The sequence below is a fragment of the Somniosus microcephalus genome, chromosome 3, assembly GCF_052327205.1.
Source record: "Somniosus microcephalus isolate GS21.2 chromosome 3, FLI_Smic_1.0, whole genome shotgun sequence".
Classification (NCBI taxonomy): Eukaryota; Metazoa; Chordata; class Chondrichthyes; order Squaliformes; family Somniosidae; genus Somniosus; species Somniosus microcephalus.
In genome coordinates this window covers 196803266-196828787 of record NC_140989.1, presented here as the reverse complement: position 1 = coordinate 196828787, position 25522 = coordinate 196803266, and the positions used below count along the sequence as shown (strand labels likewise).

The 25522-nt window shown below is 30.8% G+C and overlaps 1 protein-coding gene across 4 annotated transcripts in view; it reads left to right on the top strand.

The window, feature by feature from the left end:
• The window catches only part of pgm3 (phosphoglucomutase 3), a 206427-nt gene that overhangs the window by 36395 nt on the left and 144510 nt on the right, over positions 1-25522 (top strand). For all 4 annotated transcript variants that reach the window (XM_085982099.1, XM_085982101.1, XM_085982100.1 and 1 more), the window contains exon 2: positions 23972-24156. In XM_085982099.1, coding sequence (XP_085838225.1) covers positions 23972-24156 — 185 coding nt within the window. The remainder of the gene's footprint in view (positions 1-23971; positions 24157-25522) is intronic.

Genomic DNA, 25522 nt, shown 5'->3' with positions numbered 1-25522 from the left:
AACCATTCTAATATAATATCTGGATAAACCATTCTAATATATCTGGATAAACCATTCTAATACAATATCTGGATAAACCATTCTAATATAATATCTGGATAAACCATTCTAATACAATATCTGGATAAACCATTCTAATATAATATCTGGATAAACCATTCTAATATAATATCTGGATAAACCATTCTAATACAATATCTGGATAAACCATTCTAATATAATATCTGGATAAACCATTCTAATATAATATCTGAAAAACCATTCTAATATAATATCTGAATAAACCATTCTAATATAATATCTGGATAAACCATTCTAATATAATATCTGAATAAACCATTCTAATATAATATCTGGATAAACCATTCTAATATAATATCTGGATAAACCATTCTAATATAATATCTGAATAAACCATTCTAATATATCTGGATAAACCATTCTAATATAATATCTGAATAAACCATTCTAATATAATATCTGAATAAACCATTCTAATATATCTGGATAAACCATTCTAATATAATATCTGGATAAACCATTCTAATATAATACCTGGATAAACCATTCTAATATATCTGGATAAACCATTCTAATATAATATCTGGATAAACCATTCTAATATAATACATGGATAAACCATTCTAATATAATATCTGAAAAACCATTCTAATATAATCTCTGGATAAACCATTCTAATATAATCTCTGGATAAACCATTCTAATATAATACCTGGATAAACCATTCTAATATAATATCTGAATAAACCATTCTAATATAATATCTGGATAAACCATTCTAATATAATATCTGGATAAACCATTTTAATATAATATCTGGATAAACCATTCTAATATAATCTCTGGATAAATCATTCTAATATAATATCTGGATAAAGCATTCTAATATAATCTCTGGATAAACCATTCTAATATAATCTCTGGATAAACCATTCTAATATAATATCTGGATAAAGCATTCTAATATAATATCTGGATAAACCATTCGAATATAATCTCTGAATAAACCATTCTAATATAATCTCTGGATAAACCATTCTAATATAATCTCTGGATAAACCATTCTAATATAATCTCTGGATAAACCATTCTAATATAATATCTGGATAAAGCATTCTAATATAATCTCTGAATAAACCATTCTAATATAATCTCTGAATAAACCATTCTAATATAATTTCTGGATAAACCATTCTAATATAATCTCTGGATAAACCATTCTAATATAATCTCTGGATAAACCATTCTAATATAATATCTGGATAAAGCATTCTAATATAATCTCTGAATAAACCATTCTAATATAATCTCTGGATAAACCATTCTAATATAATCTCTGGATAAACCATTCTAATATATCTGGATAAACCATTCTAATATAATCTCTGGATAAACCATTCTAATATAATCTCTGGATAAACCATTCTAATATAAATCTGAATAAACCATTCTAATATAATATCTGGATAAACCATTCTAATATAATATCTGGATAAACCATTCTAATATAATCTCTGGATAAACCATTCTAATATAATATCTGGATAAACCATTCTAATTTAATATCTGAATAAACCATTCTAATACAATACCTGGATAAACCATTCTAATATAATATCTGAATAAACCATTCTAATATAATATCTGGATAAACCATTCTAATACAATATCTGGATAAACCATTCTAATATAATATCTGGATAAACCATTCTAATATAATATCTGGATAAACCATTCTAATACAATATCAGGATAAACCATTCTAATATAATATCTGGATAAACCATTCTAATACAATATCTGGATAAACCATTCTAATATAATATCTGGATAAACCATTCTAATGTAATATCTGAATAAACCATTCTAATATAATATCTGAATAAACCATTCTAATACAATATCTGGATAAACCATTCTAATATAATATCTGAATAAACCATTCTAATATAATATCTGGATAAACCATTCCAATATAATATCTGGATAAACCATTCCAATATAATATCTGGATAAACCATTCTAATATAATATCTGAATAAACCATTCTAATATAATATCTGAATAAACCATTCTGATACAATATCTGGATAAACCATTCTAATATAATATTTGAATAAACCATTCTAATATAATATCTGGATAAACCATTCTAATATAATACCTGGATAAACCATTCTAATATCTGGATAAACCATTCTAATATAATCTCTGGATAAACCATTCTAATATAATCTCTGGATAAACCATTCTAATATAATATCTGGATAAACCATTCTAATATAATATCTGGATAAACCATTCTAATACAATATCTGGATAAACCATTCCAATATAATATCTGGATAAACCATTCTAATATAATATCTGAATAAACCATTCTAATATAATATCTGAATAAACCATTCTAATACAATATCTGGATAAACCATTCTAATATAATATCTGAATAAACCATTCTAATATAATATCTGGATAAACCATTCCAATATAATATCTGGATTAACCATTCCAATATAATATCTGGATAAACCATTCTGATATAATATCTGAATAAACCATTCTAATATAATATCTGAATAAACCATTCTAATACAATATCTGGATGAACCATTCTAATATAATATCTGAATAAACCATTCTAATATAATATCTGGATAAACCATTCTAATATAATATCTGGATAAACCATTCTAATATAATATCTGGATAAACCATTCTAATATATCTGGATAAACCATTCTAATACAATATCTGGATAAACCATTCTAATATAATATCTGGATAAACCATTCTAATACAATATCTGGATAAACCATTCTAATATAATATCTGGATAAACCATTCTAATATAATATCTGGATAAACCATTCTAATACAATATCTGGATAAACCATTCTAATATAATATCTGGATAAACCATTCTAATATAATATCTGAAAAACCATTCTAATATAATATCTGAATAAACCATTCTAATATAATATCTGGATAAACCATTCTAATATAATATCTGAATAAACCATTCTAATATAATATCTGGATAAACCATTCTAATATAATATCTGGATAAACCATTCTAACATAATATCTGAATAAACCATTCTAATATATCTGGATAAACCATTCTAATATAATATCTGAATAAACCATTCTAATATAATATCTGAAGAAACCATTCTAATATATCTGGATAAACCATTCTAATATAATATCTGGATAAACCATTCTAATATAATACCTGGATAAACCATTCTAATATATCTGGATAAACCATTCTAATATAATATCTGGATAAACCATTCTAATATAATACCTGGATAAACCATTCTAATATAATATCTGAAAAACCATTCTAATATAATCTCTGGATAAACCATTCTAATATAATCTCTGGATAAACCATTCTAATATAATACCTGGATAAACCATTCTAATATAATATCTGAATAAACCATTCTAATATAATATCTGGATAAACCATTCTAATATAATATCTGGATAAACCATTTTAATATAATATCTGGATAAACCATTCTAATATAATCTCTGGATAAATCATTCTAATATAATATCTGGATAAAGCATTCTAATATATCTGGATAAACCATTCTAATATAATATCTGAATAAACCATTCGAATATAATCTCTGAATAAACCATTCTAATATAATCTCTGGATAAACCATTCTAATATAATCTCTGGATAAACCATTCTAATATAATCTCTGGATAAACCATTCTAATATAATATCTGGATAAAGCATTCTAATATAATCTCTGAATAAACCATTCTAATATAATCTCTGAATAAACCATTCTAATATAATTTCTGGATAAACCATTCTAATATAATCTCTGGATAAACCATTCTAATATAATCTCTGGATAAACCATTCTAATATAATATCTGGATAAAGCATTCTAATATAATCTCTGAATAAACCATTCCAATATAATCTCTGGATAAACCATTCTAATATAATATCTGAATAAACCATTCTAATATAATCTCTGGATAAACCATTCTAATACAATATCTGGATAAACCATTCTAATATAATATCTGAATAAACCATTCTAATATAATATCTGAATAAACCATTCTAATATAATCTCTGAATAAACCATTCCAATATAATCTCTGGATAAACCATTCTAATATAATCTCTGGATAAACCATTCTAATATAATCTCTGGATAAACCATTCTAATACAATATCTGGATAAACCATTCTAATATAATATCTGAATAAACCATTCTAATATAATATCTGAATAAACCATTCTAATATAATATCTGGATAAACCATTCTAATATAATATCTGGATAAACCATTCTAATATAATCTCTGGATAAACCATTCTAATATAATATCTGGATAAACCATTCTAATATAATATCTGGATAAACCATTCTAATACAGTATCTGGATAAACCATTCTAATATAATATCTGGATAAACCATTCTAATACAATATCTGGATAAACCATTCTAATATAATATCTGGATAAACCATTCTAATATAATATCTGAAAAACCATTCTAATATAATATCTGGATAAACCATTCTAATATAATATCTGGATAAACCATTCTAATATAATATCTGGATAAACCATTCTAATATAATATCTGGATAAACCATTCTAATACAATATCTGGATAAACCATTCTAATATAATATCTGGATAAACCATTCTAATATAATATCTGAAAAACCATTCTAATATAATATCTGAATAAACCATTCTAATATAATCTCTGGATAAACCATTCTAATATAATATCTGAATAAACCATTCTAATATAATATCTGGATAAACCATTCTAATATAATATCTGGATAAACCATTCTAATATAATATCTGAATAAACCATTCTAATATAATATCTGAATAAACCATTCTAATATATCTGGATAAACCATTCTAATATAATACCTGGATAAACCATTCTAATATAATATCTGAATAAACCATTCTAATATAATATCTGGATAAACCATTCTAATATAATCTCTGGATAAACCGTTCTAATATAATCTCTGGATAAACCATTCTAATATAATATCTGGATAAACCATTCTAATATAATATCTGGATAAACCATTCTAATATAATATCTGGATAAACCATTCTAATACAATATCTGGATAAACCATTCTAATATAATATCTGGATAAACCATTCTAATACAATATCTGGATAAAGCATTCTAATATAATATCTGGATAAACCATTCTAATATAATATCTGGATAAACCATTCTAAAACAATATCTGGATAAACCATTCTAATATAATATCTGGATAAACCATTCTGATATAATATCTGGATAAACCATTCTAATATAATATCTGGATAAACCATTCTAATATAATATCTGGATAAACCATTCTAATATAATATCTGGATAAACCATTCTTATACAAAATCTGGATAAACCATTCTAATATAATATCTGGATAAACCATTCTAATACAATATCTGGATAAACCATTCTAACACAATATCTGGATAAACCATTCTAATATAATATCTGGATAAACCATTCTAATATAATATCTGGATAAACCATTCTAATACAATATCTGGATAAACCATTCTAATATAATATCTGGATAAACCATTCTAATATAATATCTGAAAAACCATTCTAATATAATATCTGAATAAACCATTCTAATATAATATCTGGATAAACCATTCTAATATAATATCTGAATAAACCATTCTAATATAATATCTGGATAAACCATTCTAATATAATATCTGGATAAATCATTCTAATATAATATCTGAAAAACCATTCTAATATAATATCTGAATAAACCATTCTAATATAATATCTGAATAAACCATTCTAATATATCTGGATAAACCATTCTAATATAATACCTGGATAAACCATTCTAATATAATATCTGAAAAACCATTCTAATATGTGAATAAACCATTCTAATATATCTGGATAAACCATTCTAATATAATATCTGGATAAACCATTCTAATATAATATCTGGATAAACCATTCTAATATAATATCTGGATAAACCATTCTAATATAATACCTGGATAAACCATTCTAATATAATATCTGGATAAACCATTCCAATATAATATCTGGATTAACCATTCCAATATAATATCTGGATAAACCATTCTGATATAATATCTGAATAAACCATTCTAATATAATATCTGAATAAACCATTCTAATACAATATCTGGATGAACCATTCTAATATAATATCTGAATAAACCATTCTAATATAATATCTGGATAAACCATTCTAATATAATATCTGGATAAACCATTCTAATATAATATCTGGATAAACCATTCTAATATATCTGGATAAACCATTCTAATACAATATCTGGATAAACCATTCTAATATAATATCTGGATAAACCATTCTAATACAATATCTGGATAAACCATTCTAATATAATATCTGGATAAACCATTCTAATATAATATCTGGATAAACCATTCTAATACAATATCTGGATAAACCATTCTAATATAATATCTGGATAAACCATTCTAATATAATATCTGAAAAACCATTCTAATATAATATCTGAATAAACCATTCTAATATAATATCTGGATAAACCATTCTAATATAATATCTGAATAAACCATTCTAATATAATATCTGGATAAACCATTCTAATATAATATCTGGATAAACCATTCTAACATAATATCTGAATAAACCATTCTAATATATCTGGATAAACCATTCTAATATAATATCTGAATAAACCATTCTAATATAATATCTGAAGAAACCATTCTAATATATCTGGATAAACCATTCTAATATAATATCTGGATAAACCATTCTAATATAATACCTGGATAAACCATTCTAATATATCTGGATAAACCATTCTAATATAATATCTGGATAAACCATTCTAATATAATACCTGGATAAACCATTCTAATATAATATCTGAAAAACCATTCTAATATAATCTCTGGATAAACCATTCTAATATAATCTCTGGATAAACCATTCTAATATAATACCTGGATAAACCATTCTAATATAATATCTGAATAAACCATTCTAATATAATATCTGGATAAACCATTCTAATATAATATCTGGATAAACCATTTTAATATAATATCTGGATAAACCATTCTAATATAATCTCTGGATAAATCATTCTAATATAATATCTGGATAAAGCATTCTAATATATCTGGATAAACCATTCTAATATAATATCTGAATAAACCATTCGAATATAATCTCTGAATAAACCATTCTAATATAATCTCTGGATAAACCATTCTAATATAATCTCTGGATAAACCATTCTAATATAATCTCTGGATAAACCATTCTAATATAATATCTGGATAAAGCATTCTAATATAATCTCTGAATAAACCATTCTAATATAATCTCTGAATAAACCATTCTAATATAATTTCTGGATAAACCATTCTAATATAATCTCTGGATAAACCATTCTAATATAATCTCTGGATAAACCATTCTAATATAATATCTGGATAAAGCATTCTAATATAATCTCTGAATAAACCATTCCAATATAATCTCTGGATAAACCATTCTAATATAATATCTGAATAAACCATTCTAATATAATCTCTGGATAAACCATTCTAATACAATATCTGGATAAACCATTCTAATATAATATCTGAATAAACCATTCTAATATAATATCTGAATAAACCATTCTAATATAATCTCTGAATAAACCATTCCAATATAATCTCTGGATAAACCATTCTAATATAATCTCTGGATAAACCATTCTAATATAATCTCTGGATAAACCATTCTAATACAATATCTGGATAAACCATTCTAATATAATATCTGAATAAACCATTCTAATATAATATCTGAATAAACCATTCTAATATAATATCTGGATAAACCATTCTAATATAATATCTGGATAAACCATTCTAATATAATCTCTGGATAAACCATTCTAATATAATATCTGGATAAACCATTCTAATATAATATCTGGATAAACCATTCTAATACAGTATCTGGATAAACCATTCTAATATAATATCTGGATAAACCATTCTAATACAATATCTGGATAAACCATTCTAATATAATATCTGGATAAACCATTCTAATATAATATCTGAAAAACCATTCTAATATAATATCTGGATAAACCATTCTAATATAATATCTGGATAAACCATTCTAATATAATATCTGGATAAACCATTCTAATATAATATCTGGATAAACCATTCTAATACAATATCTGGATAAACCATTCTAATATAATATCTGGATAAACCATTCTAATATAATATCTGAAAAACCATTCTAATATAATATCTGAATAAACCATTCTAATATAATCTCTGGATAAACCATTCTAATATAATATCTGAATAAACCATTCTAATATAATATCTGGATAAACCATTCTAATATAATATCTGGATAAACCATTCTAATATAATATCTGAATAAACCATTCTAATATAATATCTGAATAAACCATTCTAATATATCTGGATAAACCATTCTAATATAATACCTGGATAAACCATTCTAATATAATATCTGAATAAACCATTCTAATATAATATCTGGATAAACCATTCTAATATAATCTCTGGATAAACCGTTCTAATATAATCTCTGGATAAACCATTCTAATATAATATCTGGATAAACCATTCTAATATAATATCTGGATAAACCATTCTAATATAATATCTGGATAAACCATTCTAATACAATATCTGGATAAACCATTCTAATATAATATCTGGATAAACCATTCTAATACAATATCTGGATAAAGCATTCTAATATAATATCTGGATAAACCATTCTAATATAATATCTCGATAAACCATTCTAAAACAATATCTGGATAAACCATTCTAATATAATATCTGGATAAACCATTCTGATATAATATCTGGATAAACCATTCTAATATAATATCTGGATAAACCATTCTAATATAATATCTGGATAAACCATTCTAATATAATATCTGGATAAACCATTCTTATACAAAATCTGGATAAACCATTCTAATATAATATCTGGATAAACCATTCTAATACAATATCTGGATAAACCATTCTAACACAATATCTGGATAAACCATTCTAATATAATATCTGGATAAACCATTCTAATATAATATCTGGATAAACCATTCTAATACAATATCTGGATAAACCATTCTAATATAATATCTGGATAAACCATTCTAATATAATATCTGAAAAACCATTCTAATATAATATCTGAATAAACCATTCTAATATAATATCTGGATAAACCATTCTAATATAATATCTGAATAAACCATTCTAATATAATATCTGGATAAACCATTCTAATATAATATCTGGATAAATCATTCTAATATAATATCTGAAAAACCATTCTAATATAATATCTGAATAAACCATTCTAATATAATATCTGAATAAACCATTCTAATATATCTGGATAAACCATTCTAATATAATACCTGGATAAACCATTCTAATATAATATCTGAAAAACCATTCTAATATGTGAATAAACCATTCTAATATATCTGGATAAACCATTCTAATATAATATCTGGATAAACCATTCTAATATAATATCTGGATAAACCATTCTAATATAATATCTGGATAAACCATTCTAATATAATACCTGGATAAACCATTCTAATATAATACCTGGATAAACCATTCTAATATAATATCTGAAAAACCATTCTAATATAATCTCTGGATAAACCATTCTAATATAATCTCTGGATAAACCATTCTAATATAATACCTGGATAAACCATTCTAATATAATATCTGAATAAACCATTCTAATATAATATCTGGATAAACCATTCTAATATAATATCTGGACAAACCATTTTAATATAATACCTGGATAAACCATTCTAATATAATCTCTGGATAAATCATTCGAATATAATATCTGGATAAAGCATTCTAATATATCTGGATAAACCATTCTAATATAATATCTGAATAAACCATTCTAATATATCTGGATAAACCATTCTAATATAATATCTGAATAAACCATTCTAATATAATCTCTGGATAAACCATTCTAATATAATCTCTGGATAAACCATTCTAATATAATATCTGGATAAAGCATTCTAATATAATCTCTGAATAAACCATTCTAATATAATCTCTGAATAAACCATTCTAATATAATCTCTGGATAAACCATTCTAATATAATCTCTGGATAAACCATTCTAATATAATCTCTGGATAAACCATTCTAATACAATATCTGAATAAACCATTCTAATATAATATCTGAATAAACCATTCTAATATAATATCTGGATAAACCATTCTAATATAATATCTGGATAAACCATTCTAATATAATCTCTGGATAAACCATTCTAATATAATATCTGGATAAACCATTCTAATATAATATCTGAATAAATCATTCTAATATAATACCTGGATAAACCATTCTAATATAATTTCTGAATAAACCATTCTAATATAATATCTGGATAAACCATTCTAATACAATATCTGGATAAACCATTCTAATATAATATCTGGATAAACCATTCTTATATAATATCTGGATAAACCATTCTAATACAATATCTGGATAAACCATTCTAATATAATATCTGGATAAACCATTCTAATACAATATCTGGATAAACCATTCTAATATAATATCTGGATAAACCATTCTAATGTAATATCTGAATAAACCATTCTAATATAATATCTGAATAAACCATTCTAATACAATATCTGGATAAACCATTCTAATATAATATCTGAATAAACCATTCTAATATAATATCTGGATAAACCATTCCAATATAATATCTGGATAAACCATTCCAATATAATATCTGGATAAACCATTCTAATATAATATCTGAATAAACCATTCTAATATAATATCTGAATAAACCATTCTGATACAATATCTGGATAAACCATTCTAATATAATATCTGAATAAACCATTCTAATATAATATCTGGATAAACCATTCTAATATAATATCTGGATAAACCATTCTAATATAATATCTGGATAAACCATTCTAATATAATCTCTGGATAAACCATTCTAATATAATCTCTGGATAAACCATTCTAATATAATATCTGGATAAACCATTCTAATATAATATCTGGATAAACCATTCTAATACAATATCTGGATAAACCATTCCAATATAATATCTGGATAAACCATTCTAATATAATATCTGAATAAACCATTCTAATATAATATCTGAATAAACCATTCTAATACAATATCTGGATAAACTATTCTAATATAATATCTGAATAAACCATTCTAATATAATATCTGGATAAACCATTCCAATATAATATCTGGATTAACCATTCCAATATAATATCTGGATAAACCATTCTAATATAATATCTGAATAAACCATTCTAATATAATATCTGAATAAACCATTCTAATACAATATCTGGATAAACCATTCTAATATAATATCTGAATAAACCATTCTAATATAATATCTGGATAAACCATTCTAATATAATATCTGGATAAACCATTCTAATATAATATCTGGATAAACCATTCTAATATATCTGGATAAACCATTCTAATACAATATCTGGATAAACCATTCTAATATAATATCTGGATAAACCATTCTAATACAATATCTGGATAAACCATTCTAATATAATATCTGGATAAACCATTCTAATATAATATCTGGATAAACCATTCTAATACAATATCTGGATAAACCATTCTAATATAATATCTGGATAAACCATTCTAATATAATATCTGAAAAACCATTCTAATATAATATCTGAATAAACCATTCTAATATAATATCTGAATAAACCATTCTAATATATCTGGATAAACCATTCTAATATAATACCTGGATAAACCATTCTAATATAATATCTGAATAAACCATTCTAATATATCTGGATAAACCATTCTAATATAATATCTGGATAAACCATTCTAATATAATACCTGGATAAACCATTCTAATATATCTGGATAAACCATTCTAATATAATATCTGGATAAACCATTCTAATATAATACCTGGATAAACCATTCTAATATAATATCTGAAAAACCATTCTAATATAATCTCTGGATAAACCATTCTAATATAATCTCTGGATAAACCATTCTAATATAATACCTGGATAAACCATTCTAATATAATATCTGAATAAACCATTCTAATATAATATCTGGATAAACCATTCTAATATAATATCTGGATAAACCATTTTAATATAATATCTGGATAAACCATTCTAATATAATCTCTGGATAAATCATTCTAATATAATATCTGGATAAAGCATTCTAATATATCTGGATAAACCATTCTAATATAATATCTGAATAAACCATTCTAATATATCTGGATAAACCATTCTAATATAATATCTGAATAAACCATTCGAATATAATCTCTGAATAAACCATTCTAATATAATCTCTGGATAAACCATTCTAATATAATCTCTGGATAAACCATTCTAATATAATCTCTGGATAAACCATTCTAATATAATATCTGGATAAAGCATTCTAATATAATCTCTGAATAAACCATTCTAATATAATCTCTGAATAAACCATTCTAATATAATTTCTGGATAAACCATTCTAATATAATCTCTGGATAAACCATTCTAATATAATCTCTGGATAAACCATTCTAATATAATATCTGGATAAAGCATTCTAATATAATCTCTGAATAAACCATTCTAATATAATCTCTGGATAAACCATTCTAATATTATCTCTGGATAAACCATTCTAATATAATATCTGGATAAACCATTCTAATATAATCTCTGGATAAACCATTCTAATATAATCTCTGGATAAACCATTCTAATACAATATCTGGATAAACCATTCTAATATAATATCTGAATAAACCATTCTAATATAATATCTGAATAAACCATTCTAATATAATATCTGGATAAACCATTCTAATATAATCTCTGGATAAACCATTCTAATATAATATCTGGATAAACCATTCTAATATAATATCTGGATAAACCATTCTAATACAGTATCTGGATAAACCATTCTAATATAATATCTGGATAAACCATTCTAATACTATATCTGGATAAACCATTCTAATATAATATCTGGATAAACCATTCTAATATAATATCTGAAAAACCATTCTAATATAATATCTGGATAAACCATTCTAATATAATATCTGGATAAACCATTCTAATATAATATCTGGATAAACCATTCTAATATAATATCTGGATAAACCATTCTAATATAATATCTGGATAAACCATTCTAATACAATATCTGGATAAACCATTCTAATATAATATCTGGATAAACCATTCTAATATAATATCTGAAAAACCATTCTAATATAATATCTGAATAAACCATTCTAATATAATCTCTGGATAAACCATTCTAATATAATATCTGAATAAACCATTCTAATATAATATCTGGATAAACCATTCTAATATAATATCTGGATAAACCATTCTAATATAATATCTGAATAAACCATTCTAATATAATATCTGAATAAACCATTCTAATATATCTGGATAAACCATTCTAATATAATACCTGGATAAACCATTCTAATATAATATCTGAAAAACCATTCTAATATAATATCTGAATAAACCATTCTAATATATCTGGATAAACCATTCTAATATAATATCTGGATAAACCATTGTAATATAATATCTGGATAAACCATTCTAATATAATATCTGGATAAACCATTCTGATATAATACCTGGATAAACCATTCTAATATAATATCTGAAAAACCATTCTAATATAATCTCTGGATAAACCATTCTAATATAATTTCTGGATAAACCATTCTAATATAATACCTGGATAAACCATTCTAATATAATATCTGAATAAACCATTCTAATATAATATCTGGCTAAACCATTCTAATATAATATCTGGATAAACCATTTTAATATAATATCTGGATAAACCATTCTAATATAATCTCTGGATAAATCATTCTAATATAATATCTGGATAAAGCATTCTAATATATCTGGATAAACCATTCTAATATAATATCTGAATAAACCATTCTAATATATCTGGATAAACCATTCTAATATAATATCTGAATAAACCATTCTCATACAATCTCTGGATAAACCATTCTAATATAATATCTGGATAAAGCATTCTAATATAATCTCTGAATAAACCATTCTAATATAATCTCTGGATAAACCATTCTAATATAATCTCTGGATAAACCATTCTAATATAATATCTGGATAAACCATTCTAATATAATCTCTGGATAAACCATTCTAATATAATCTCTGGATAAACCATTCTAATATAATATCTGAATAAACCATTCTAATATAATATCTGGATAAACCATTCTAATATATCTGAATAAACCATTCTAATATAATCTCTGAATAAACCATTTTAATATAATATCTGGATAAACCATTCTAATATAATCTCTGAATAAACCATTTTAATATAATATCTGGATAAACCATTCTAATATATCTGGATAAACCATTCTAATATAATACCTGGATAAACCATTCTAATATAATATCTGAATAAACCATTCTAATATAATATCTGGATAAACCATTCTAATATAATATCTGGATAAACCATTTTAATATAATATCTGGATAAACCATTCTAATATAATCTCTGGATAAATCATTCTAATATAATATCTGGATAAAGCATTCTAATATATCTGGATAAACCATTCTAATATAATATCTGAATAAACCATTCTAATATATCTGGATAAACCATTCTAATATAATATCTGAATAAACCATTCGAATATAATCTCTGAATAAACCATTCTAATATAATCTCTGGATAAACCATTCTAATATAATCTCTGGATAAACCATTCTAATATAATATCTGGATAAAGCATTCTAATATAATCTCTGAATAAACCATTCTAATATAATCTCTGAATAAACCATTCTAATATAATTTCTGGATAAACCATTCTAATATAATCTCTGGATAAACCATTCTAATATAATCTCTGGATAAACCATTCTAATATAATATCTGGATAAAGCATTCTAATATAATCTCTGAATAAACCATTCTAATATAATCTCTGGATAAACCATTCTAATATTATCTCTGGATAAACCATTCTAATATAATATCTGGATAAACCATTCTAATATAATCTCTGGATAAACCATTCTAATATAATCTCTGGATAAACCATTCTAATACAATATCTGGATAAACCATTCTAATATAATATCTGAATAAACCATTCTAATATAATATCTGAATAAACCATTCTAATATAATATCTGGATAAACCATTCTAATATAATCTCTGGATAAACCATTCTAATATAATATCTGGATAAACCATTCTAATATAATATCTGGATAAACCATTCTAATACAGTATCTGGATAAACCATTCTAATATAATATCTGGATAAACCATTCTAATACTATATCTGGATAAACCATTCTAATATAATATCTGGATAAACCATTCTAATATAATATCTGAAAAACCATTCTAATATAATATCTGGATAAACCATTCTAATATAATATCTGGATAAACCATTCTAATATAATATCTGGATAAACCATTCTAATATAATATCTGGATAAACCATTCTAATATAATATCTGGATAAACCATTCTAATACAATATCTGGATAAACCATTCTAATATAATATCTGGATAAACCATTCTAATATAATATCTGAAAAACCATTCTAATATAATATCTGAATAAACCATTCTAATATAATCTCTGGATAAACCATTCTAATATAATATCTGAATAAACCATTCTAATATAATATCTGGATAAACCATTCTAATATAATATCTGGATAAACCATTCTAATATAATATCTGAATAAACCATTCTAATATAATATCTGAATAAACCATTCTAATATATCTGGATAAACCATTCTAATATAATACCTGGATAAACCATTCTAATATAATATCTGAAAAACCATTCTAATATAATATCTGAATAAACCTTTCTAATATATCTGGATAAACCATTCTAATATAATATCTGGATAAACCATTGTAATATAATATCTGGATAAACCATTCTAATATAATATCTGGATAAACCATTCTGATATAATACCTGGATAAACCATTCTAATATAATATCTGAAAAACCATTCTAATATAATCTCTGGATAAACCATTCTAATATAATTTCTGGATAAACCATTCTAATATAATACCTGGATAAACCATTCTAATATAATATCTGAATAAACCATTCTAATATAATATCTGGCTAAACCATTCTAATATAATATCTGGATAAACCATTTTAATATAATATCTGGATAAACCATTCTAATATAATCTCTGGATAAATCATTCTAATATAATATCTGGATAAAGCATTCTAATATATCTGGATAAACCATTCTAATATAATATCTGAATAAACCATTCTAATATATCTGGATAAACCATTCTAATATAATATCTGAATAAACCATTCTCATACAATCTCTGGATAAACCATTCTAATATAATATCTGGATAAAGCATTCTAATATAATCTCTGAATAAACCATTCTAATATAATCTCTGGATAAACCATTCTAATATAATCTCTGGATAAACCATTCTAATATAATATCTGGATAAACCATTCTAATATAATCTCTGGATAAACCATTCTAATATAATCTCTGGATAAACCATTCTAATATAATATCTGAATAAACCATTCTAATATAATATCTGGATAAACCATTCTAATATATCTGAATAAACCATTCTAATATAATCTCTGAATAAACCATTTTAATATAATATCTGGATAAACCATTCTAATATAATCTCTGAATAAACCATTTTAATATAATATCTGGATAAACCATTCTAATATATCTGAATAAACCATTCTAATATAATCTCTGGATAAACCATTCTAATATAATCTCTGGATAAACCATTCTAATGGATGTTCGAAAGGAAAGTCTTCCATTGTCTGAAGCTGAAGTGGTTTGCAAAATGCACCATTTCTCAAAGTCGTTTCTCTGACTTCAATATACATCTCGGCACTTCTGTTCAATCTAATCCATTGACAGCTAAATTTAACTTTGATTTGAATATAATTCATACCAGGATCTTTTCATGATGAAGTAGTCAGAAATCCCAAGATAGCCTTATGAATCTGAGTTAATACTGTTTAATAACTGTCTTGAATGTTAAAGTTGAAATTTCTCAAATTCAGCATATTGTTTGTCTCTCCTTTTCCTCCCCTCTCTCATCATATACTGTATCCACTACTAGTGGATCATGTGTTGAGGAAGATTTGAGCACTTTTTTGTGGCTTAGGTAGGCTTCAATCTGAATTTGCTTTATTGTCATGTCATGCTCTGGTTTTATATGTATAAATTGTATTTCACTGCAGGATTATATAAGAACATAAGAAATAAGAGCATAGGGCCCCTCGAGCCTGCTCCGCCATTCAATAAGATCATGGCTGATCATCCACCTCAACTCCACTTTCCTGCCCTATCTCCATATCCCTTGATTCCCCTAGAGTCCAAAAATCTTTTGAACTCAGCTTTGAATATACAGCCCTCTGGGGTAGAGAATTCCAAAGATTCACGACCCTCTGAGTGAAGAAATTTCTCCTCCTCGCAGTCCTAAATGGCGGACTCCTTATCCTGAGACTATGCCCCCTAGTTCTAGACACTCCAGCCAGGGGAAACAAACTCTCATCATCTACCCTGTCAATCACCCTCAGAATCTTATATGTTTCAATGAGATCACCTCTCATTCTTCTAAACTCGAGAGAGTATAGGCCCACTCTACTCATAGGCCAACCGTCTCATCCCAAGAATCAATCTAGTGAACCTTAGTTGCACTGCCTCTAAGGCAAGTATATCCTTCCTTAGGTGCGGAGCCCAAAACTGTACACGTACTCCAGGTGTGGTCTCACCAAGGCCCTGTACAATTGCAGCAAGACTTCCTTACTTTTCTACTCCTATCCCCTTGTAATAAAGGCCAACATACCATTTGCTTTCCTAATTGCTTATTGTACCTGCGTAATAATTTTCTGTGTTTCGTGTATGAGGACACCTAAATCCCTCTGAGCACAACATTTAATAGTTTCTCACCATTTAAAAAAATTCTGTTTTTCTATTCTTCCTACTGAAGTAAATAACTTCGTATTTCCCCACATTATACTCCATCTGCCACCTTTTTGCTCATTGACTTAACCGGTCTATATCCCTTTGCAGACTCTGTGCCCTTTTCACAGCTTACTTTCCCACCTGGCTTTGTATCGTCAGCAAACTTGGATACATTGCACTCAGTCCCTTCATCTAAGTCATTAATATAGATTGTAAATAGCTGAGGCTCAAGCACTGATCCTTGCGGCACTCCACTAGTAACAGCCTGCCAACCTGGAAACGACCCGTTTATTCCTACTTTCTGTTTTCTGTCCTTTAACCAATCCCCTATCCATGCAAATATATTATCCCAAACCCCATGAGCCCTTATCTTGTACAAACAAACTTTCATGTGGCCCCTTATCGAATGCCTTTTGAAAATCTAAATATACTACAGCCACTGGTTTCCCTTTATCTACCCTGCTAGTTACATCTTCAAAAAACTAATAGATTTGTCAAACATGATTTCCTTTCATAAAACCATGTTGACTTTGCCTAATCATATGATTTTCTAAGTGCTCTGTTGCCACTTCCTTAATAATGGATTCCAGCATTTTTCCGATGACTGATATCAGGCTAACTGGCCTGTAGTTCCCTGTTTTCTCTCCCTCCTATCTTGAGTGTTACATTTGCTACCTTCCAATCTACTGGGACTGTTCCAGAATCTAGGGAATTTTGGAAGATCACAAGCAGTGCATCTGTTATCTCTGTAGCCACCACTTTTAGAACCCTAAGATGGAGGCCATCAGGTTTGCTTTTAATCCCATTAATTTCTCCAGTTTTCATTACTAGTATGAATTACTTTAAGTTCTTCACTCTCATTAGTCCTTTGGCTTCCCACTATTTCTGGTATGTTTGTGTCTTCTATTGTGAAGATAGTTACAAAATATTTGTTTACTGTCTCTGCCATTTCCTTACTCCACATTATAATTTCTCCTGCCTCAGCCTCTAAGGGACCCACGTTTACTTTCGCTCCTCTCTTCCTTTTTATACTTGTAGAAGCTCTTGCTGTCTGTTTTTGTAATTCTTGATAATTTGCTCTCCTATTCTATTTTCCTCCTTTTGATCTCTCAGGCTTACTACTCTTTCTGGCAACATTATAAGCCTCTTTTAATCTAATTTGCCACTAGAATTCCAGTAAAACACAACGGTGAAAGCCTCCATCGAGCATTTGAGTACTTGCTTAGTTTCTCTTTTACTCTTCTTTATCTCCTCCATTGAAAGTGTTAACTTGCTTTTGACTTAAAATGCCAAGTGCCCTCCAGTGCCTTTCCAGTGAGTGTTGTCAGGTTATTGAACTGCATGGGGACTATTGCTTCTGTGTATGTCGATATAGATGCACTTTTAGCGGCAATCGCTGAATAGCAAATCGAGTGTGGAAACCCTGGTCCGCTTTCCTTTCCCTGGCCCAGAGGCAGTAGGCCAAATGTAGCATCCCACCGGCAGCCCAGCTGAGATCAAGTGACTGGAGGCCTGTGTCCAGTGGTGTACTGCAGGGATCGATGTCCTTTTTAAAAAAAAAAAAAAAAAAAATGTATTCATTGATGTGATGTGGGCGTCGCTGGCTAGGCCTGCATTTAGTGCCCATCCCTAATTGCCCTTGAGAAGATGGTGGTGAGCCGCCGCCTTGAACCGCTGCAGTCCATATGGTGTAGGTACACCCACAATGCTGTTAGGAAGGGAGTTCCAGGATTTTGGCCCAGCGACAGTGAAGGAACGGCGATACAGGTCCAAGTCAGGATGGTGTGTGGCTTGGAGGGGAACTTGTAGGTGGTGATGTTCCCATGCGTCTGCTGCCCTTGTCGCGGGTTTGGAAGGTGCTGTTGAAGGAGCTTTGGCGAGTTGCTGCAGTGCATCTTGTAGATGGTACACACTGCAGCCACAGTGCGCCGGTGGTGGAGGGAGTGAATGTTGAAGGTGGTGGATGGAGTGCCAATCAAGTGGGCTGCTTTATCCTGAATGGTGTCGAGCTTCTTGAGTGTTGTTGGAGCTGCACTCATCTAGGCAAGTGGAGAGTATTCCATCACACTCCTGACTTGTGCCTTGTAGATGGTGGAAAGGCTTTGGGGAGTCAGGAGGTGAGACACTCGCCGCAGAATTCCCAGCCTCTGGCCTGCTCTTGTAGCCACAGTATTTATATGGCTGGTCCAGTTCAGTTTCTGATCAATGGTAACCCCCCAGGATGTTGATAGTGGGGGATTCAGCGATGGTAATGCCATTGAATGTCAAGGGGAGATGGTTAGAGTCTCGCTTGTTGGAGATGGTCATTGCCTGGCACTTGTGTGGTGCGAATGTTACTTGCCACTTGTCAGCCCAAGTCTGAATGTTGTCCAGGTCTTGCTGCATATGGACACGGACTGCGTCAGTATCTGACGAGTCTCGAATGTTGCTGAACAGTGTGCAATCATCAGCGAACATCCCCACTCCTGACCTTATGATGGAGGGAAGGTCATTGATGAAACAGCTGAAGATGGTTGGGCCTAGGACACTGCCCTGAGGAACTCCTGCAGTGATGTCATGTGATTGAGATGAATGACCTCCAACAACCACAGCCAACTTCCTTTGTGCTAGGTATGATTCCAACCAATGGAGAGTTTTCCCATTGACTTCAGTTTTGCTAGGGCTCCTTGATGCCACACTCGATCAAATGCTGCCTTGATGTCAAGGGCAGTCACTCTCACCTCACCTCTTGAGTTCAGCTCTTTTGTCCATGTTTGGACCAAGGCTGTAATGAGGTCAGGAGCTGAGTGGCCCCGGCGGAACCCAAACTGGGCGTCAGTTAGCAGGTTATTGCTGAGTAAGTGCCACTTGATAGCACTGTCAACGACACCTTCCATCACTTTGCTGATGATTGACAGTAGACTGATGGGACAGTAATTGGCCGAGTCGGATTAGACAGGACATACTTGGGCAATTTTCCACATTGCCGGGTAGATGCCAATGTTATAGCTGTACTGGAACAGCTTGGCTAGGGGCGCAGCTAGTTCTGGAGCACAAGTCTTCAGTACTATTGCCGGAATGTTTTCAGGGCCCATAGCCTTTGCAGTATCCAGTGTCTTCAGCCGTTTCTTGACATCACGTGGAGTGAATTGAATGGGCTGAAGACTGGCATCTGTGATGCTGGGGACCTCAGGAGGAGGCCGAGATGGATCATCCACTCGGCACTTCTGGCTGAAGATAGTTGCAAATGCTTCAGCCTTGTCTTTTGCACTCACGTGCTGGGCTCCACCATCATTGAGGATGGGGATATTTTTGGAGCCTCCTCCTCCTGTTAACTGTTTAATTGTCCACCACCACTCACGACTGGATGTGGCAGGACTGCAGAGCTTTGATTTGATCCGATGGTTGTGAGATCGCTTAGCTCTGTCTATCGCATGTTGCTTCCATTGTTTGGCATGCAAGTAGTCCTGTGTTGTAGCCTCACCAGGTTGACACCTCATTTTTCGGTATGCCTGGTGCTGTTCCCGGCATGCTCTCCTGCACTCTTCGTTAAACCAGGGTTGATCTCCCGGCTTGATGGTAATGGTAGAGTGAGGGATATGCCGGGCCATGAGGTTACAGATTGTGGTTGAATACAATTCTGCTGCTGCTGATGGCCCACAGCGCCTCATGGATGCCCAGTTTTGAGTTGCCAGATCTGTTCGAAATCTGTCCCATTTAGCACGGTGGTAGTGCCACACAACACGGTGGAGGGTATCCTCAACATGAAGACGGGACTTCGTCTCCACAAGGACTGTGTGGTGGTCACTTCCACCAATGCTGTCATGGACAGATGCATCTGCAACAGGTAGATTGGTGAGGACGAGATCAAGTAGGTTTTTCCCTCTTGTTGGTTCCCTCACCACCTGTCGCAGACCCAGTCTGGCAGCTATGTCCTTTAGGACTTGGCCAGCTCGGTCAGTTGTGGTGCTACCGAGCCACTCTTGGTGATGGACATTGAAGTCCCCCACCCAGAGGACATTTTGTGCCCTTGCTACTCTCAGTGCTTCTTCCAATTGGTGTTCAACATGAAGGAGTACTGATTCATCAGCCGAGGGGGGGCGGTAGGTGGTAATTAGCAGGAGGTTTCCTTGCCCATGTTTGACTTGATGCCATGAGACCTCATGGGGTCCTGAGTCAATCTTGACTCCCAGGGCTACTCCCTCCCGACTGTATACCACGGTGCCACCACCTCTGGTGGGTCTGTCCTGCCGGTTTGTAGTCTACATTAATGATTTAGATATGAATGTAGGAGGTATGATCAGTAAGTTCGCAGATGACACGAAAATTGGTAGAGTGGTAAATAGCTAGGAGGGAAACCTCAGGCTACAGGACGATATAGACGGGTTGGTTAGATGGGCAGAACAGTGGCAAATGGAATTTAACCCTGAAAAGTGTGAGGTGATGCATTTTGGGAGGACTAACAAGGCAAGGGAATACACAATGAATGTAGGACCCTAGGAAGGACAGAGGATCAGAGAAACCTTGGTGTGCATGTACATAGATCCCTGAAGGCAGCAGGACAGGTAGATAAGGTGGTTAAAAAGGCATATGGGATACTTGCTTTCATTAGCCGAGGCATAGAATATAAGAGCAGGGAGGTTATGGTGGAGCTGTACAAAATGCTAGTTAGGCCACAGCTGGAATACTGTGTACAGTTCTGGTCGCCACACTATAGGAAGGATGTGATTGCAATGGAGAGGGTGCAGAGGAGATTCACCAGGACGTTACCTGGGCTGGAGCGCTTCAGCTATGAAGAGAGACTGGACAGGCTGGGGTTGTTTTCCTTAGAGCAGAGAAGGCTGAGGGGGGACCTGATTGAGGTGTACAAAACTATGAGGGGCATGGATAGGGTCCATAGAAAGGAACTTTTCCCCTTAGTAGAGGGGTCAATAACCAGGGGGCATAGTTTCAAGGTAAGGGGCAGGAGGTTTAGAGGGGATTTGAGGAAAAACTTTTTCACCCAGAGGGTGGTTGGAATCTGGAACTCACTGCCTGAAAGGGTGGTAGAGGCAGGAACCCGCACAACATTCAAGAAGCATTTACTGTAGATGAGCACTTGAAATGCCATAGCATTCAAGGTTACGGACCAAGTGCTGGAAAATGGGATTAGAATAGACGGGGCTTGATGGCCGGCGCGGACACGATGGGCCGAAGGGCCTCTATCTGTGCTGTATAACTATATGACTCTTAACTCATCACAGACTTGGATTCAAAGTTAGAACTTATTATATTTCTTTTGTTTACGTTTCTCGTGTCTCCCTACGGGTTAGAGAGAATCAGTTTCCCACTAATGGGATCAAGTTTGCACCTACTGCTCGGGGAGAATGAAACTGTATTACTGCTGTAATGGTTGCAAAGTGGTTTTACTGTATGGGTACGCTCTACTTTGATTAGTGAGAAAGTGAGTTTGTATTGAAGCAGGACTATGTCTCTCACGTAGTAAAAATGTGATTTTGAACGAGCAGCAGGTGTATGTCACCCATTTGTGCGCTGTTGACTGCAGCAATGGGCCCAGTTCTCATAGTCAGCCAAGTGACCGCATTGGTTCAGGAAATGAGAAAGATAGTCTGCAAAGGTGTAGAGCAGTTTTAGTCAGCATCTCTACAGAGCACCTAGAGTCCTAGCTTGTACGGCGCTATCATAAATGTTTGCTTTCCATTACAGGAAGACAATGGAGTGAAATTGGTTGATCCTCGAGGAGAGATGCTTGCACCTGCATGGGAAGCATATGCCACACACTTAGCAAATGCAGAAGAACAGGGTCTGAAATCTGTCTTAACCAATATCGTTCAGAAAGAGTCTGTGAGCCTGCAGGAAGTGGCTCGGGTATTTCTTGGCAGAGACACACGGTATGGGTTATAGTTCTGTGATATAGATATTGCTGGAATTGTAGAGTAACTTTTTTTAAGAAACCGGATTATTACAAGATCTTAAGCAAGAAAGGGACTTTAATAATGGCTATTTATGTGAGCTTCCCGTTACTTCGTCGTGGTGGCTGCTCATCCCCTTGAAAATTCCCTGAATTAGAATTTAAATATTTAATTCATAGTGTTGTCCTATTTCACCACTGAAACAGGGAGTTTACCAAATTCAAAATATTAACAATAGTAATCCCTGTGACCTGAACCAGATATTCAAACATGTACTTCTTCAATCCTTGGAAAGGCAGACTGAGCAAACACTTGGTGAGATGCAGCCAGGTGTGAATCATTGAGCTACTTAATCTCATCGTTAAGTGAACATACAGAATAGCCATTATGACCAGTCTTCATTCCATTGCATAATAAGTCCAAATAAAGAACATGCCACGCTAGCCCATTCTCAGTCGATTGCCTTACCTGATTTAAACAAGATGGCTTCTAACTATTCTCCAGCATTTCTAACCTTTTTGCCTCAGGAAGAACCCTTGCAGCTTTCCCATTAACAAACTCGATTGCCTATGCACGCTTCCTGTTTCTTAGAGCCTCCTTGTGTCCCTGTTTCTCTTTCTTTATCTCCCTCTGTTCACAGATAGGCAGGGATCAAAGGACTTTCCAACATAATGTGTGTAAAGTGCCCATTATGCGCAAATTTTGAAATTGTACTTCCGATTCCTGAGTCGAAATTGTTTATGTAAATAGTGGACAACTTTATGTAACAGCTTAATAAGTAATAGCGTGGATCTAGGAAAGGAAGGTCCAGCTTGCCAAATCTCCTTGACTTTTGCAGGCGGGACTAGAATAGTGAGTGCAGTGGGAACAAGAAATACAGTTATGGTTTTGCACAACGATTTGGATTTGTGGGCGGGTTAATAGAAAATAAAATGCAATACTGACAACTTCAAATATTGCATATGGCAACATAAGTACATATTGAGTTACATTGAGTCTATGGCACAAAAACAGGCCATTCAGCCCAACAGGTCTGTGCCGGTGTTTCTGGTCCCCACAAGCCTCCTCCGCCCCCTCTTCATCTGACCCCATCAGCATATCCTTCTATTCCTGTCTCCCTCATGTGTTTATCTAGCTTCCTCTTAAATGCATTTGTGCTATTCACCTCAACTACTCCCTGTGGTAGCGGGTTCACATTATTACCACTTTCTGGGTAAAGAAGTTGCTCCTGAATTACTTATTGGATTTATTAGTGACTATCTTATGTTTATGACCTCTAGTTTTGGACTCCCCCACAAGTGGAAACATTTTCTTTGTCTACCCTGTTGAACCTCTTTACCGGTGC